The sequence below is a fragment of the Patella vulgata genome, chromosome 2 (genome assembly GCF_932274485.2).
Source record: "Patella vulgata chromosome 2, xgPatVulg1.2, whole genome shotgun sequence".
NCBI lineage: Eukaryota > Metazoa > Mollusca > Gastropoda > Patellidae > Patella > Patella vulgata.
The window spans coordinates 89680681-89700354 of record NC_065880.2 but is presented as its reverse complement, the minus strand read 5'-3'; the positions used below and the strand labels follow the sequence as shown (position 1 = coordinate 89700354).

Sequence of the window (19674 nt, the reverse complement as noted above, 5' to 3'; positions counted from 1 at the left end):
GGCGCATTTACCATCTTCCAGACACTAAGAAAATAAATATATTTAGCTGTCTCGACTGAAAAAATTAACACGCGTCCGTTTGGGCCTCACACCACTCTAAGTATGTATGTGTTGAGCGCAGATTACCCTCCTCGGACAGATTACTCCCGCGCATGCGCGAATCTCCGTCTAATATCCGATGAGTAATCTGCGCGCGCGAAGTGAACTTTGTCCGGACTAAAATGGATTACCGCGATGATAATCCGCCTAATCTTACTCGGTATTCACTATCATTGCGTTAGTATTAATCATTTTAATGAATTTTGTGACCGTCAGTTTACTGGTAGAGCAAATCGGAGCAAATCGATACGGAAAGAAAAGTATCACCGCATTTGACTACCAGAAAAGAGGAAGGAGTAGAAGGGCTTTTGAGTTATAAAGCAGTTTCCGTCGAGAGGTCTACATGACATACTTTGTGAACCTACATACGGGTCTCTATAAGACTTTGTTACTAAAGTAACTACGATCGGTCAAACTATTATTACACTACACATAGGCGTAGGAGCCAGGGGGCAATGAAAAATTCGACGACCTTTTTTTTCTATTAACGTTTAGAGAAAAAATATAACTAACTCATTTCTACGAGATCCACACTGCCCGAAAAGTATTTTCTCGTCTTTTTCTTGTCCACTGCATGCCCGAAAATATGCCCGAAGCTCTCTTATGATATGTATGCCCGAAAAAACGGTATTGATTTCGGGCAATTTTCTCTTATGCCCCCCTGAATTACTTTGAGCTCCTACGCCTAGACACTACAGCAAATATTTTTGACATTCAGTCACGTGGTCAGCACCGATTATGAGATACTGCTGACTAGAATTAAAAATCTTATTTTCTAAGCACACACGCTAATTATGCATTTATTTTGAAAATTATTTCACTACAAAGACCACAGGAGGCAGGTCATATATAATATAATATATAGTTGCGTCTGACACACTACAGTATCTCTAAAAACATCGTGGGGTAATCAGCGCAAAGTTGGCAATCTGCGCGCCAGCTAGAAAAGCGCAGATTGCAATCTGCGCGCGCGGGGTCCAATCTGCGCGCGCGGAGTGCAATCTGCGCGAGGGGTGAAGATTGCGCCTAACATATGCACCTATAAATGAGCAGAAATATTGTCTCCACACCTTGTCATACATACCCTCCCCCTCCCAGGACACGGCCATGTGTCCTACTTTTCTGCACCTCCCCGTGGACTGCTAAAGACCCTTACGCGCAAGCGAATTATTGAAATAAAATTGAACCATGTGTTAGTCCTGAAATGACCTAGTTTGTGTCGAGTGGACGTTAAACCCCATTTTTCTCTCTATCTCTTTCTGCACCAACCGGGTAGATGAAGATCACAGTGTGCTACGTACGATGAAAATTTTGAACGGATTCCAACTCATCCAGAAATGATTTATAAACTTATTATTATCATAATTATTTAGATATGTTTGTACTCCATTTAAGTTGTCTCCCGTCTTCTTTCTATATCGGTGCAGAACAGTAGGACGTTTATAAACCCCCATTATATTAATTCCGTTTCGGTCGTTTTCGGTAGATGTCGGTTATTCTTTTGCAGAGAAGTTACCGGTTATTTTATCCGTCTGGTTAATACCGTCTACCTTTAATGGCAGCGTCCATGCACTGTTTGTAAAATTTGCCCGGCGGAAGAAAATCCTCAAAGATAATGGAAAACAATCACCCGGATACCTTCCTTTTCACTTCAGAATCCGTTGGTGAAGGCCATCCAGGTAATTTTACTGTATTTGAAATGAATCGTACGGTAATGATTTATTTTAAAACCGGATGATTTCTCGAATTCGTAATTGTTTCGCATTCCTGTTCTCGATCATCTTTTCTGCATGTAGGCCTAGTGTGTATTTATTTTGTATTGTAGGCGAATCGGAATATAAACTAATCGCTATATTTAAAATTTTAAACTTGGTTTATCGATATTGACTCTCTTGAAAGAAAAACGGCATTTTTATTAGCTTTAAATTTTTAAGATTGTCAGTGAGGAAAATATATTCAGTGACACTCACAGCTGAACCTAGTTACTTTTTTAGTAACGAAGTCTTGGAGCTCTGGATCTGAACCATTACTGGCAATATAATTCTTAAGTCATTTCTGACTCTCTCCCAAGCCTGATAGCTATGTGGTGAAATTATTATGTTGTTACCATTCATCGATGTACTGCCAAATGATGTAATTAACAGCCAATGTGACATAGGCCATCCATCAATGGCATCTCCACCGTGAATTTAATGAATTCAAAATTAAGGCCAATGTAACATTAAGAATTCAAAATTAAGGCCAATATAACATTAAGAATTCAAAATTAACAGTGATGTGATATTAAGAATTCAAAATCAAGGTCAATGTGATATTAAGAATTCAAAATTAAGGTCATTGTGATATTAAGAATTCAAAATAAGGCCAATGTGATATATGAATGGTCTATAATGTGACATTAAGAATTCAAAATTAAGGCCAATGTCCACCATGTTTTTAAAACAAGCCTAAGGCCGAAATGTGGCATGTTGTTTATTTATTTCAGATAAATTATGTGATCAAGTGAGTGATGCAGTGTTAGATGCCTGTTTACAACAAGATCCTTACACTCAACTCAACTGTGAATGTTTAACGAAGACTGGTATGGTGTTTGTGATGGGAGAATTATTGTCGAATGCTAACATTGATTATCAGAGAGTTGTTAGGTCGACGGTAGAACATATTGGTTATAGTAGTTCTGATAGTGGTAAGTAGGTTTATACTTTATCCACCATTATAAACCTATAACGGTAAATCTCTTTGATCTTTGGGGTATATACTATGCCCGGAATAACTTGCGGTCTGAAAGTCCGGGGCGGCTTTGGATATATACAGGAAAACTTGGGGTTATTTTTCTGAAAGATTTTCTTTAAACCTGTACCGAATTATTCTTCCAGGGTAGGTTTTTTTTCCATAAGAAAACATGAAATAAGGTTTTTCTTACGGGAATTCTGGGATATTCTCATCTTGCGTACATGTGAACATACACGGTTTATAAGCAAGATAAAGTCCTCGACTTCGGTTATGCTGGGGAAGAAAGACTTCAGAATAAACCCTCAGTTTTTCTTTTTCTCTGGTTATTTTCTTCAGTCTTTCTTTCCCCAGCATAACCTCAGTCTCGTGCTTTATCCTACACATAAATTTCAGTTGGGACCACACTGAAAACTCCGGATAAACTTTCCCAACACCCCCGGGATCAAACCCAGGACCTCCCAATTTATAATTTGTATTGAAAAGTTACAAGACCTGAGATTTTTGTACCATCCAAACAACTAGACATATTACCTCCTGCACCTCTTACAAGGGAAAACAGGCTGAACAAAAAAATCCTGGCCAACCCTAGGATCGAACCCAGAACCTCTTAACTGATCGGAGGGTTGGATGGCCGAATGGTTAGCACGTGCGCATGCTGTATCATAAAGTCTGTCATTGAGTCGACTGGCATGGTTTCGATTCCCTGGTTGTATGTGACAAGAAGCAGGGTCGCCTGTCCAACCTTGTGGGTTTTCTCCGGGTCCTCCGGTTTCCTCCCACTGCTAAAGACCCCTACGTGCAAGCGAATTACTGAAATAAAATTAAACCATATGTTAGTCTCGAAATGACCTGGTTTGTGTCAAGTGGACGTTAAACCCCATTTCTCTCTCTCTCTCTTAACTGATCATTTGATTTTGAAAAGTTACACACAGAATTTGTCCTTGTTTGTGGCAAGACCTCAGATTTTCATATCCACGCAACTAGACACATTAACTTGGCACCGCTTACAGGCTTGATAATTCTGAAGAACTTGTTTCGCCCAACACCGAGATCGTACATGGGACATCTTAGTTATTTGTTGTCCCCGCCTCTCCCAAAAAAACAGGAAACTGTTTCACTCTGTCTGTCAATCTGTTCATCACACTTGTTGAGTTGCACCTTTATATTTTTATATTTTTCAGGTTTTGATCATAAAACGTGTAACGTTCTTCTGTCAATGAATGAAAATAAACGTGGAGAATCTTGTAAAAGTCTAGATGAAAATACTCCTGCCAGTGATCAGGTAAAATTTAACCACATATTTATATGAAATGATTTATAACCTGTGAACCATGGCAACACCTCAAATATAATTTATAACAACTACGAGAGTATTCATGACTACACCTCAAATATCTTGGAATTATGTTAATCGATAGTGAATTGTCTAAAGCCGAACACGCTTGATGAGTAAATGGGACATTTTAGCCGAACATTCATGAAAACATTGTTCTGATCAATTTGTTCCCCGTCTGCATGTTCAAACATCACCAACAAAAATGTTCTGAAAATTTTTTTCATAAAATCGAATGTGTTAGGTATTTGGAACTCTGGGCCCTTATTCACGAAAACTTAAACTAAGATACAATCGAAATTTTAAGAAATACTGCAATTCGATTGGCTGACCAGTAAAATCAATTTGCATATATCCAATTTGCATATTGGTCAGCCAATCGAATTGCAGTATTCTTAAAATTTCGATTGTATCTTAGTTTAAGTTTTCGTGAATAAGGGCCCGGTTTGTTGTCTGTGTTTTATGTAATTTTTACAATTTTTCCAAATTAATGTTTACAGTAATTGTTGTAATATTTCAGAGTTTAATGTAATTGTTGTAATATTTCAGAGTTTACAGTAATTGTTGTAATATTTCAGAGTGTTTACAATAAATATTGTAATATTTCAGGGTTTAATGTTTGGTTATGCTACAGATGAAACAGAAGAATGTATGCCATTAACAGTTGTACTATCACATCAACTTAATGCTAAAATAGCTCAATTACGTCGTGATGGGGGTTTACCATGGGCAAGACCAGACTCAAAAACACAGGTAGGCCAGACAGAATTGTTCCAGTACAAATAATTAAATTGCTAAGCATATTTCTTCAATCTGGTTAAAACACAGATCCTATTTCGTTTCGTTTTTATAGTTCAAAATTTCGTTTTACTTGTCTTTACTACACTTGGATCTGGAAGAGTTGTTATTTAACTCGTGTTCTGAACGGTGTCCGAGATAAGCCAATGAAACGGTCTGTTACGGCGAGCTTTAGGCATATTTTTCACGGAACTGTGGGTAATCCACTAGTAACATCAATGCTGATTGGTTAATCAAATATCTGACATCATAGTGTGATAAGTCGATCTTTTGACCCATGACGTGACCTATCGCTATAACTTGTCAGATCTTCATGTAGTGTAGGTCATCGAAAGTATAAAAAAACAAAACGAAATATAGATCTGTATTCTAATCCGATTGCATATTTCTTACGACTGTAAACTGGTTATATGTTTAAAAGCGGGGTTGTTGAATGGTCGAATGTTTAGCGTGTGCACCAGGGCTGTCGGTAATTTTTCACAGTTGATTAGCAGCACTGCTAATCAAAAAGTCCAATTTCGCCAAATTTGATTAGCAAATTTAAAAATTGATTAGCAGTTTTTCAGTTTCAATGTAAAACACCTAAATAACAAGATATTACTTTAGCTCATAACAAATATGATTAGATTCCATTCTGACTATTCTTAGATTTTTTAGCACTGCCACAAGTACTTGTGACAGTTTGTGAATGTGATGTAGAAATTTAGTTAGGTCTTATGTCTGAAGCCAATTCTTGACAGTGACTTCCGAAGCCCCACTCATTTTAATTGTTATTTTTTTGTTACGTTAGAAATCTTCGTTAGAAAACAATTTCGTCTGCTTTTTATTGTGTATTACTATTTTTCTTCAATCGGACACACCTCGATTAACTAGACACACACGATATAAACAATAATGTTTTACGGGAATTTTTACTTTGATTTATCATTTTACAATACGTTAACATGTATTTATTTTTTTATATTTTATTTACAATACGTGGGGGATACATTGGATTTATTTCTTTCAAAATGAATATGATATAATTACTTGATGTCTCGCAACGTGAGTGGTACTACTTGATTCCCTATTTCCGGTTTAATAGTCCCTATTCATAGAGTTATGTGTTATATAGTATTGTGTCTGGTAGTTCGAGAAGAAAATGTCACACGGAGAATTCAGTTTTGTTTATAAAATTTTATTCAACATTTTATACACGTTGAAAGTGTTGAGTAAGCCTTCTAGTCTTCAAAATGTGGATTATTCTTGTGTCAATATCCAAAATGACAGGCATATTGATGATTCGCAGTAACTGCGAATCAAAAACGTTAGATTTTAATTTTTGGTTAGCAACGGACAAAATATGTATCGCAAATTGCGCTGCGATACTGGTTGTCGGCAGCCCTGGTGTGCACGCTGTATAATAAGGTCTGTCATTGAGTCAACTGGTGTGGTTTCGATTCCCCTGTTGTATGTGACAAGGAGTAGGGTCGTCTGTCCAACTTCATGGGTTTTCTCTGGGTCCTCCGCTTTCTTGCCACTGCAAAAGTGACGAAATGACCTAGTTTGTGCCAAGTGGACATTAAACCCATCTCTCTCTCTCTCTCTCTCTCTCTCTCTAACGGTTTTAGATGTGCCTGACAAAATGTCAAGCACTAATGAAATAGTACCTGACATTTTCAACTTAGTGCCGAACATGCATTAATAATATCAATAAAAAAGACAAATTGGTGCCGGACAATGGTTTAGTGCCTGATGAAGCCTGAATCTCTGCTTGACATTGTCTGTGACAGGTGCCTTATTTCCAGGCTTGTGGGTTAGTGGTCGTTGAGCGATCTAGGCACTAGAATGTCTACTGGATTTTTCATATAATTGTTTTCTAATTATTTAGAAAATGTATGAAGAAGTTTGAACTGAGTGAAACCAGTTTAATATGGCCACTGGTGAACTGGTTGATTTAGATCAGCGATCAATACAAGCTGGTTCGGTAGTAAATATATTCTCTATTCATACATGTATTGACTATCTGTCTTATTTAAAATACTCAATATCATCCAAAGTCTTCCAAATTATTTGTCCGGCGTGGTTTCCCCTTGTCAGTGATAGCTGTCTAGTCCTTCGGATGAGACGGAAAACCGAGGTCCTGTGTATATACTGGAATGCACGTAAAAGATCCCCTGGCAGTTGGAATTCGATATGAGAGTAGGCGATAGTGCCGCTGCCAGGGTAAAATTTCCCTCATAGCACACTGTATTGTGTATGCCCGTCTTCATTAGCCCAGTCGGAGCAGTAGTAGGACGTTAAACCCCATTTCATTTCATTTTAATTCCAAATTATTTGTCAATTCAAATCAATATTGATGTTGCTATCTTACTTTGAAAAGATGGGCTTCTGATATCCAATATTTAAAACAAAATAAACATTTTACCATTGGTACATGAATAATGTGTTTCAGTGCCATTTGTAACAAGGGACAAGTAAGAACGAGGCTTGACATATTCCACAAATCTTGTCAAATGGTGACGCCATATTCTTATCTGGAGAGCATGCGCAATAGACTGGAATAACCAGAGGATAGAGATTGCCATTCGATTGAGACTTCTGGCTTATTTAGCAGAACAGAACGGATTTGTAAAAACAGAAACGATTGGATTTAAATCAGTTTATATAATATACATTCATATTACATTATTATATACGTTACGACCCATTTGTGTTAATTTCTAAATATTAGCGATGCAGCGTCTTTAAAGATACATTATGTTAGATTAGATAAAGAGCTGGCAATGTAAAGGGAATTTGATGAAAATTTCAGTCAAATTGATCCACTCTGAACCGAGAATTTAGCGATTGAATTTACGGTCTTGCCTTGATCATCATTACTAAAGTCGATACAATAAAAAAAAACATAGTCTCGATTATCCATTTCATGATTTAATCATAAATGAAAGTTGAGCAGCAAATTGGATCCTAATCCAGTAAATATTGCAGGCTAGCGATGACATCGAGAGTTGATTATGGTCTGGATATGTTATTTAATGTTTAATTAATAATTTAGATAACATTTCAGGCCTAAAGAAAGACCTGCAATAGGCAGATTTAGCCCTTGCATAATGTATGTTTAATAAATGTCTCATTAATAGTTTATATAACATTTCAGGCCTATATAGAAAGAATTGCAATAGGCAGATTTAGCTCTTGCATAATGTATGTTTAATTAATATCTAATTAATAATTTAGATAACATTTCAGGCCTAAAGAAAGACCTGCAATAGGCATAATATGTTTAATATGATTAATACAATGACGTCATTATTAATGTGACGTCATAATGTATGTTTAATATACATGTTTTTGTTTCTCAGTTGAGGTTGGGTAGCAGAATGGTCTAACACTTCAAACCCATACTTGTACGTGACGCGTAAGGTTGACCTGCCAAACCTCGTAGGTTTTCTCTGGGTCCTCCCTTTCGTTCCACACCTAAGGATCCCTATGCGCAAGCGAATTGTTGAAATAAAATTGCATCATGTGTTAATCCTGAAATAGTTTGTGTTAAATTAAGATTAACAATAATTATATATTCTTTATCCAGTTATCAGATGTCGTCTACCTTTCATGTTTACATACATAAAAATGATAATCTACATAAACATGGGGAACTAGACGCCCTCTCACTGCACGAGCGTTATACAGGCCTAATGAATATTCATGTGTCTGACAGTTTGTGTTGTGTACATTAAACCAGACCCCAGGGCCTAACAAACGTTCCTTGGAGCACGAACGTGCTTCGAAATGAATAATCAGTGCTTCGAAAATAAGAAACCTTGCTCTGAAAAAGTGTAAGGTGGCGATGCCTCCTGACCCCTAATGAGTGTTGCGTCTTGTGGTGGTCAGTTGCATAGATCTGATCAGATCAGATGGCGCTCGATCAACACTCTTGGATAAGTCGAGTGAACGCCTTCTGCATCTGCTCATTAGTCAGGTTTTTCAGTAGGCTTGATATTCGATCCGCTGCATCCTTAACCGTCATCATTTTCACTTTAAAAAGGGTGGGTTTTTTTACATAATTTTCACCAATATTTGATATTATCTGCGATTTTAAGTATTGAAATATGGATGGGGAACCATAGCTTGATATGAACAAAACTCCCCTCGATGGTCGAGCAAAGGTAACGGACCACAAAGTGAAAAAGAAACAGAATCTGTGCTGCGAGAATTTAACCTTATTTAAGACCCTGCCACCCCCCCCCCCTCTCTTTCTTTTATTTCTCATATTGGTAACCCACAACAAACAATATTAGAGAGGAGTGTCTATATCCGTCCATCCTTTCCTATTTTGTTTCCGAAGCATATCTCATAATTCATTCAAGATATCTTTATGAAATTTTGTACACTGGGATTGAACATGGACCGTCTTGTTAACAAGCTAGCTGACGCCATGCACTCTGAGCCACCGCATGGCTTTGCTCTCCCTCGTTTATTTTATCAATCTATATTTTTATTACAGGTAACAGTTGAATATAAGAAAGTACACAACGCTATGGTACCTGTACATGTACATACGGTAGTTATCTCCCTTCAGCATGATGAACATGTAACCATGGAAACACTACGTCAAGAATTACGTAATAAAGTTATAAATACTGTGATACCTAGTAGATATCTAACAGATGAAACAATCTACCATATTCAACCCTCCGGAAGATTTATTATAGGTGGACCTCAGGTTGGTATTTTATTTGTGTCTAGTCATTTGAATGGGTTGAAAAATGAGGTCTTGTGTTCATATTGACAGGCATGTTATAGAACCCTTGACATACGAAAATGTGCTATGAGAGAAATTTTGCCCGGGCTAATGAAGACGGGCAAACACCATACAGTATGCTATGAGGGAAAATTCGCCCGGGCAGTGGCACTATGGCCTACTCTTATATCGAACTCCAACTACCAAAGGATCTTTTAACGTGCAAGCCAATGATGAACTTACTAGGCCAATGCAGGGATCAAACACGCGACCTCCAGCGTCTTACCCACTTAGCAACCATATGGAATTCAAAAAAAAAAATGAGTAGGCTGTAGCGCCACATTTTCTCCAGGGCCTCTGGTTCCTCCCACTACAAGCACATTATTGAAATCGAATTAAATGTTAGTCTTGAAATGAACAGGTTTGTTTTGAGTGAATTTTAAACCCCATCTCTCTATAACACCCTTTCTATTATAAACACTTTTATTACCTGTCATACTTTAATTTAATTATTTATTTAAAGGTCTGAACTCATAACTGACAGAGATCTCGGGAATTTAGGTAATAATGGCGACCCTAACCCTTTTTATATTGTGCCATTACCATCGTCCACTGGCTTATGAACCTATGACATCAGACATTTGATCAACCAATCAGCGTTGATGTCTCTAGTGGGCTACCCACAGTTCCGTGCACCTCACGCCAAATATTCGCTGTAACAGGCCGTTTCATTGGCTAATCCCTCGCATCATCTAGAATGCGCGTTATAAAAATCTGTAAAAAAGAAACGAAATGAGATCTGTGTTTTAATCAGATTGGTGTTTGTACGTGACAAGGAGTGCGATTACGATTGCCTGCCTAACCTCGTGGGTTTTCTATGTGTCCTCCAGTTTCCCCCAAGAGCTAAATACCCACCTCTCTCTCTCTCTCTCTCTTATTATCATTGAATATTTAGAACAGGGGTGTCAAACTCATTTTGATTCAGGGGCCACATTAACTAAACTTTTACCTCAAGTGAGCCGGAGATATACAAAAACTCTAAAAACAAAGCCAAACGTCCTTGATTGGTTTCCAAATTACCATCTCTTGTATTACATACAACTTAGATATCTATGACATATAGTACAGACGTCATAGTTATACTGATAAATGATTACCACTGCTAGTTTCTAAGAATAATCAACACGTCAGTTGTTGAAATTTGTTCCATTGGCCACATTTGAACCTTTGGCCGCATGTTTAACACCTCTGATCAAGAGGTTACTATATGTTAGTCCTGAAACATCTCACTCAAGTGGAGTGATTCCGATCCCGACAAGGTATGTGGTTGCTTGCCCAATCTTGTGGGTTTTCTCCTGGTCCTCCTACTGCTACATTGTAAATACCCATACATGCAACTAAATTATTGAAATACAGTAAACCTCACATGAGTCGGGATTCGTATAAGCCGGATCTTCGCTCAACTCAGATAAAATCGTGTGGACCCTTTGATCCTGCGATCCTGCTTGTCTTTCTGCGGGTAAGTCAGATTTCCTAAGTCGGATCTTTGCTCAACTTGGATCAAAATGTTCGGTCTATTTGATCTAATTCCGGGTTTTTTCCTTCACTTAAGTCGGATCGGCAGTATGTTCCGAATTTGGTTAGGTATTCCATGCACAGAGCACCCAAATACTTTCCCCTTTCATTTTAACTCAAATCAGCCTATTTGACGTGAAGCAATAATAGAATTTTCCAGGAAAATTTGAAATTCGCTGTCTGCTGTACGAGACACTTTCCAGGAAAAATGAGGACATTTTTCAAAGATGGCGACAAAACGGAAGTTATCTACTCGCACACATGAACAAATGTTTGAAATGTGCCTTTGAATCAATTATTATCCGGCTCTTGCAGTTTATTTTTAATCGGACTAAGATTGAATTTCAGTCTTCGGCAAACTCAGATCTTTGCTTAACTTAGATAAAAAATTGGCCAGTCCACTTACATCAGACTTATGTGAAGTTTACTGTAAAATTGATCCATATACAATGTGAGTATGGTTAATCTCTCTCTCTCTCTCTCTCTCTCTCTCTCTCTCTCTCTCTCTCTCATTATTTTTGTATTTCTAGAGTGATGCTGGTTTAACTGGTAGGAAAGTTATAGTTGATTCGTATGGAGGATGGGGCGCAAATGGTGGAGGTGCCTTGTCGGGTAAAGATGGTACCAAGATAGATAGATGTGCCTCGTATGGTGCCAGATGGATGGCCAAATCTCTCGTCAAAGCTGGTCTTTGTAAACAAGTTTTAGTTCAGGTAGGTGGCTAGTATTATTGACACGGGAATAAAAAATCTGTTTGTGAAATTGCATTAAAGAGCTAAATTATCATTTCTGGAGCCACGGTGTCTCTGAGAAACACGCTGGTTTACTATCCAGGATGTCACAGGGTCGCTTCCCATGTTGGCCGAGAAAGTTCTTCATGATTTTCTGGCATGGTTCCCTCTTGTTAAGAGTTAGGCGTAGCATCGCTGCCTGGGCTAAATTTCTGTCATTCCACACTGTATAGTGTTTATATGTATCACTGTTCACTTCATTATCATGTTACGTTATAAATCCTCTGACTGTTGGATATCAAAATAAAGAGTTATTTCATAGTGTCACTGTCCGGCGGAACGTTCCCTCAAAGCATACTGCACAACAAACACCCAGTTGGTAAAGAAAAGTTGGACGTTAACACCTGTTTTATTTCTACTGTTTTATTACAGTTAGCATATTCTATTGTATATTGTTTTATTACAGTAAGCGTATTCTGTTGTCTGTTACAGTTAGCGTATTCTATTGTCTATTATTACAGTTAGCGTATTCTATTGTATATTATTACAGTTAGCTTATTCTATTGTATATTATTACAGTTAGCGTATTCTATTGTCTATTTTTACATTTAGCGTATTCTATTGTCTATTACAGTTAGCTTATTCTATTGTATATCATTACAGTTAGCGTATTCTATTGTCTATTATTACAGTTAGTGTATTCTATTGTCTATTACAGTTAGCGTATTCTATTGTCTATTACAGTTAGCGTATTCTATTGTATATTACAGTTAGCGTATTCTATTGGTGTAGCCGAACCTGTTAGTGTAACTGTTTTTAGTTATGGAACTGGTGTTAGACCCGATGCTGAGTTGTTGAATATTTTATACAAGAATTTTGATATGAGACCAGCTCAATTTGTCAAGTAAGATTATTATATTGGTAGACATTTAAACTTTTAATATGGGAAGTGACATAAGTTGTCACCGTAACCCGGGTATCATTTAATCTTGTGTATCTAGCACTAATTTCTTTCACATTCATTCAATATCAAATCTTTGTTTAAAAAATCATTGAAAATCACCCTAAATCTTCTAATCTGTACTTGATTCTCCGATTAGGATCAGATAATTTGGATTTGTGAAAACTCTGTGAATGAACCCAAGGTATCGTGGAGTGGAACAGAGCGATACCGCTGGAGATACCGAAGATCACTGACCCAGGATCACTGGTGATACCCAGGATTACTGGGGATTCCGAGGATCACTGGGAATACGGCGGATAAAGGGGGATACTGAGGATGGGATACAGAATGTCTAAAATGACTCTTTTTAAAACAGGATTGTCGGTGTTATAACTGACTTTTAAATCAAATTTCTTTTTTTTTTTTTTAGAGATTTAGATCTACGCAGACCAATATATTTTAAAACATCGTGTTACGGACATTTTGGAAGAGAAGAATTTCCGTGGGAGAAACCCAAGACCCTTACATTATAGAATCATCACAATCCAAGATCTGTTTTAAATCTCACGGAAAAATTCACAAATTCATCGTTTTTGGAAACATAATCATATATATTTTTTACTCGGCATTAGAATTACTCAGATTTGAAACTTTTATGTTTTTCCTATTGAATAGTTAAAATCTAGGTTTAAGCATGGACCTAAAAATACATTATAAAAAAGATCCATAGTATAAGTGAAAAGAAAAAAACTATTTTCAAATTCATATTTTCAGCTGAGCCCCAGCAACATGGCGTTCGGTTTCCCATTACTGTTCCTATTCCTTCTTTCAATATGCTATAGATCTAATGTCTTAAATCCTGTTGATCGGTGTTCGAAATTGTTACGTTTGAACTGTTGTAAGAAGATGTTTAGGCACCGAGCGCAAGCAGTTCTAGAAATCGGCTGATACATTCCTAATCTCGAATTCATTGGGCCTTGATAAATGGTATGTTAAAAGATTTCAAAAATTAAAATATTTTGCTAAAAGTTTTTGAGAAGAGCATCCTAGTATCTTTGGGTTTTTTAAATTATTATCTTTCCCGCCAAGACATAAGAAGCAATATTTTAAAAGGTCTTTCTGAAGAAAAAAATCTCAATTTGGGGTAGCCTAAAGTTTAGGCCGTAAACTGAGGGTTAGATATATTTTATTTTATAATGTTGAGATTAGTAAACATATCATATGAATTATTGTGTATTGTTTATGTCTTCTGCTTATTTTCTTGGCACGTTCTGCATATTATTTTGGCGCCTTTTGCATCTTATCTTGGCCTTCATCTCGGGAAGCCCTGTCGGCTCAGTGTATAATGCATTGACTTGCTAACCAGAAGGTCATGGGTTCATTCCATGTTGGTTGAGAACGGTGCAGACCAAAGTGTCTAGTTGTTCGAACAATATGATAAACCAAGGTCCCGTGTAAACATTGGCTTGCGCATAAAAGAACCCTTGACAGTTGAAATAATGGACTATACATTGTCTCTTGCCAGGCCCTCCGTGCCACACCACTGACAAGGAGGAACCATGCCGGAATACCCCTAGAACTGTTTCTACCAACACAGTGAACAAACAGGCTAGCAAGCCAACATCCTACTCACTGAGCCAACATGTCTCCCATCCCCGAACAGGGTTAGTATACCTACAAGAAAGGTCAAGATATGTGCTGTGCATATCTGGAGGAGATGAAATCTACAAGTAAAAATATATTATTTTAAGATATAATAATCCTTTATTTATCGTTGAATTTAATTCAAGTTTTACAACTTTAAACGTTTGGTGCATGTTTAATTATTATCGTATAATTTTACCTGTTTATTTATTATGTTATTAATGAAAGCTGTTTAATTATAACAGGTGTTAAGTTATAATGCTATGTTATTTATAGTGTTACTAATAAATGTTTAATTATAAGGATAATCTGTCTATAACTGTTTAATTATAATGCTATACACGTGTAATCTGATCTGATACCGTTGACTAATGAAGCTAGGCCTTTTAGTAATGACAAGTTTTGTCATTAAATCATATAAGTGGTCAATATTCTAAACTAATGTTTAGTATGTATAGAAAGTGGTTAGAATTTCTAACTAGCTGTAAAGGATGTCACTACTTGTGCAAAAGCGTGAGGAATTATAGCACTCATCACTATTGAATACACAAACCTGGACAATAGTGGTGTATATCATTCAATAGTCACAGTTTTAACACCTTAGTGGCAAAACACCTACTTAATGACTACTGCTTGATTACTAACAATTTTAACTAACTAATACACATCATGTATATAAACTAATGACTTTGATCTATTAGTGTCGTATATTTTCATTTATAACAGTTATTTGTTGCTTGATATCAATGTTACAGTGATATTAAACAGCCAACTTCTTATAAGGCTATATTATCCATAGTATTAATGCCAACTGTTTATATCTATAGCTGTTTAATTATAATGCTATATTATCTAAAGTATTAATAACAGCTGTTTGATTATGTATTGTTTAATGGTTGAGAGCGAGACATTAAAATATATTGATACTGCATGAGGCGTTAGCCGAGTGTTGTTTCAATATATTACGCAATGTCTTTAGCTCGAGACCATTAAACAGCTTAAAATACAGACACTATCCCAAAAACGTCACGCGAGTCCAATATTTCATCTAGTATAGATAATGTACGATTGACAAGTTGCCCATACATTATTGGAAATAATGGTACACCAACATTAAAGGATATTGTCACAGCATTTTCAGACTTAAGTTAAGAATTTACACAAAATTGTTTGTCTTATTTTAACTAAAATATAGCCCTTTATAAGACTTTTGTTGTTTTAATGTATCAAATACATCAATAAGAAACTATGTGCAAAGTTTTGTGTTTCTGGATCAAAGATATTTCTCATAAACAGTGATTGAAAGTTGAGTAATTTCTTAACTTAAACATACATTATGCAAGAGCCTTTCTTTAGGCCTAAAATGTTATATAAATTATTAATTAGACATTTATGAACATGAAAAGACCATAATCAACTCTCGATGTCATCACTAGCCTGCGATGTTTACTGGATTGAGAATGCGTTGTTTACTCGGGGCCTGGTTACTATGATATTTATTTAACGATATATTATTTCAGAGCTTGGAACAAAGAACTTATTTTATTTTAGGAGCCATATATCTCTGATCTCGTGTGTATTAATCTCCTCTACAAATTCTGATATTTTACCGTGTATATCTTTATTGTTGTTTTTCATTTATTTGTTATTATGGGGGTGTTTTGGGTCTTTTATTTTAGCTTTGCGTTACACTGTGTGAAGCACATATTGTTATATTATACTAATATTTGTCACTGTTGTTTGTCTGCTTGTTCAGGGTTGGCGGCTACTCTAGGGCTGTCCTGGGGCTGAAATTTGGTGTATAAGTGTAGCTCAGACCAGGGAGGAACTTGGGCCAGGTTTGCGCTGGACTGCTGCTTCCAGTTTTCGTCTGCTAGTATTCTACCCAGTGTCTGATTTACCAGGTAGGGTCGCCTGTCCAACCTCGTGGGGGTTTTTTCCGGGTCCTCCGGTTTCCTCCCGCTGCTAAAGACCCCTACATGCAAGCTAATTATTGAAATAAAATTGAACCATATGTTAGTCCCGAAATGACCTAGTTTGTGTCAAGTAGAGTTAAACCCCATCTCTCTCTCTCTCTCTCTCTGCTTAAGCAAAAGGTCCTGAAGATCAGAGGAGCCTCATCTTCCCTCATAATTCCAAAATTTGCAATAAAATTGTTGAAAATAATGATGGGATTAGTTGAGACTAGATGAGATTAGTTGATACTAGATGAGATTAGTTGATATTAGATGAGATTAGTTGAGACTAGATGAGATTAGTTGATACTAGATGAGATTAGTTGATACTAGATGGGATTAGTTGATACTAGATGGGATTAGTTAAGACTAGATGGAATTGGTTGAGATTCGATGGAATTGGTTGGCATTATGTGGAAATTTTTTGTTTCATTTTACAATACTCCTTTAAAGTGTTTGGATTCCCAGTTTGTTTTTACATGATTATTTATGTTTAGAAATACTCTGTTGTTATTAACAGATAGATTAAAATTTAAGAGAAGTTTGTAAGAAATAGAAATGTCTGTAGATCAGACATGTTGACATAGTTTAATGTTAAAATTCTTTAAGCTTATATCACTCCTGTCAAGACATGACCACAACATGGCAGTCTTGGGTTCAATTGGATTAAAACACAGATCCTATTTCATTTTTACAAGGACAGCTGTCTAGTCGTTTGGATGGGACGAAAACCGAGGTCTCGATTACACATTGGCTTGTAAGTAAAAGATCCCTTGACAGTTGGAATTCGATATAAGAGTAGGCTGTAGTGCCGCTGTCCGGGCAAAATTTCCCTCATAGCAGAATGTATGGCGTATGCCCAGTTCAGAGTAGAACAGTAGGACGTTAAACCCCATTTCATTTCCTATAGTTAAAAATTTTGTTTTACTTGCCTTTACTACACTAGGATCTGGAAGAGTTGTTATATAACCTGCGTTCTGGATATGTGAGGGTTTAGCCAATGAAACGATTTGTTATGGTGAGTTTTTGCCATGAGTTGCACAGAACTATGGGTAACCCACTAGAAACATCAACGCTAATTGGTAAATCAAATTTTTGACGTCATAGGATCAAAAGCCGCTCGTATGATCTCTGATGCGACCTATTGCTAGAACCGGTAAGAGCTTCATGTAGTGTAGGCTATTGAAAGTATAAAAAAACGAAACAAAATATAGATCTGTATTTTAATCAGATTGTCAACATGGCAGTCTCGGGGTCAAAGCCCTCAACATGGCAGTCTCAGGTTCAAACCCCTCAACATGGCAGTCACGGGTTCAAACCCCTCAACATGGCAGTCTCGGGTTCAACCCCCTCAACATGGCAGTCTCGGGTTCAAACCCCTCAACATGGCAGTCACGGGTTCAACCCCCTCAATATGGCAGTCTTGGGTTCAACCCCCTCAACATGGCAGTCACGGGTTCAAACCCCTCAACATGGCAGTCTCGGGTTCAAACCCCTCAACATGGCAGTCACGGGTTCAAACCCCTCAACATGGCAGTCTCGGGTTCAAACCCCTCAACATGGCAGTCTCGGGTTCAACCCCCTCAATATGGCAGTCTTGGGTTCAACCCCATTGTTAGTCGAGAAAGTTCCTCAGGACTTGCCAGTATGGTCATGTGACTTGCCAGTATGGTCATGTGACTTGCCAGTATGGTCATGTGTGACGGAATGTCTAGTGGTTGGAATGACACGAATAACCCGAGGTCGACCGGAAATCATTGGCATCACATTATGGAATCTCTGACAATTGAATCTCAAAGCAAGATTTGATAGTAGTGCTGCTGTTGGGGCAAAATTCCCCTCATAGCACACTACATGGGATAAGCCCATGTCCATTGGTTCCGAAAACTAGGGTTGTTAAAATCCATTTCATTTCTTTTATTAAGTGATTGAGCAGCGTGTTTTTTGCTTCTTTTTTTTTTAGCTCTTGGGTGAAATCCATTAACACTGCCTTTACTAAATATTTTGTTTGCTTTTGTTTATTATTTACTTGTTTAAGAATACATTTATGGTTGATCAAATATTTTACAATACATTCAGATGTTGTCTGTCTGTTTTATTATTATATGAACATTGAAATAAATAGAGGTTTTATTTTGAAAGCAAACTGTGTTGTTAATTTGGATTATCTCCCTTGAATCTGTTTCTTGCCATCCACCTGGAGTCTTAACAGTCATGAACGACAGATATCGGTCACAAACGAAATGACCACGAGAAGAACAAAGGAGAGAATGCGAGCACGTGGTTTTTAGCGGGCTTTCATGAACGATACGGTCACAAGCGAAATGTCCTCGAAAAGCAAAAAGATGGATCTATGTGTACAGAATGGGTGGATAGAGCCCGTGCGCAAGCACTCTGGATAAACCTCCGGAAAATATCATTTACAGTCGTTAGTTCTTCAAAACGTTTCTCACGCCTATAGTGGGGCCACTCGCGGGACCAGGGACCCCTGCCCCCTACCCTATCTGTAATTTTATTTAGTTTAAGCCTACGCCACAATAATTTTTAGTACGTCCATTTACTAAAACCACTGCACTGGCCAACTACATTTTTTCAATGACTTTAAATTAAATATACATTATGCAAGAGCTAAATCTGCCAATTGCAGGTTTTTCTTTAGGCCTGAAATGCTATATAAATTAACTTATCCAGACTATAATCAACTCTCAATGCCATGTCAGTGATGCAAGACGGGGGACCTGACCAGGAACAGTGTCTAGTCGTTGGGGTTGGACGAGAAACCGCGGTCCCGCGTACACGTCTCCAAGTAGTAAAACAACCTTTGGCAGTTGGAATTCGAAATAAGAGTAGGCTGTAGTGTCGCTGTCTGGGCAAAATTCCCCTGATAGCATACTGCATGGCATATACCCGTCTTCATTCCCCTTTCTCCCCGGGCCATTTAAATCGTTAGTTACAACTCAATGCCGGGCCCTTTAACAAATGGGGTATTAATTTCTTCAGTTAAAACACCTCTCTCCCTTTCGACGCCGGACATTCAACTTTTAGAAGGTATGACACATTGACTCCTCTCCCCCCCCCCCTCATTTTCTATCCGGATGATTTTCAGCATTTGTTACAAATCAATGTCGGACCATTTAATA

General features: G+C 37.3%; 1 protein-coding gene across 2 annotated transcripts; it reads left to right on the top strand.

The window, feature by feature from the left end:
• Positions 1 to 1627: 1627 nt before the first annotated feature.
• On the top strand, positions 1628 to 18674 carry LOC126810110 (S-adenosylmethionine synthase). 2 transcript variants are annotated; one of them, XM_050535089.2, is made up of 8 exons: positions 1628 to 1778; positions 2585 to 2785; positions 4014 to 4114; positions 4775 to 4918; positions 9450 to 9668; positions 11792 to 11974; positions 12763 to 12896; positions 13366 to 18674. In XM_050535089.2, the coding sequence occupies exons 1-8, from the start codon at positions 1715 to 1717 to the stop codon at positions 13466 to 13468; spliced, it is 1149 nt and encodes a 382-aa protein (XP_050391046.1). In that variant the 5' UTR covers positions 1628 to 1714; the 3' UTR covers positions 13469 to 18674. The 2 variants fall into 2 exon arrangements, with proteins under 2 accessions (XP_050391046.1, XP_050391047.1); XM_050535090.2 differs by lacking the exon at positions 13366 to 18674 and having other exon boundaries at positions 12763 to 12900.
• Positions 18675 to 19674: the final 1000 nt, after the last annotated feature.

Excerpts from the sequence above, each read along its gene's own strand:
- LOC126810110 (XM_050535089.2), top strand. The coding sequence starts at position 1,715 with ATGGAAAACAATCACCCGGATACCTTCCTTTTCACTTCAGAATCCGTT. Across the intron at positions 4,115-4,774 it reads ATACTCCTGCCAGTGATCAG|GGTTTAATGTTTGGTTATGC; the intron begins GTAAAATTTAAC and ends GTAATATTTCAG. Across the intron at positions 11,975-12,762 it reads GTAAACAAGTTTTAGTTCAG|TTAGCGTATTCTATTGGTGT; the intron begins GTAGGTGGCTAG and ends TGTATATTACAG.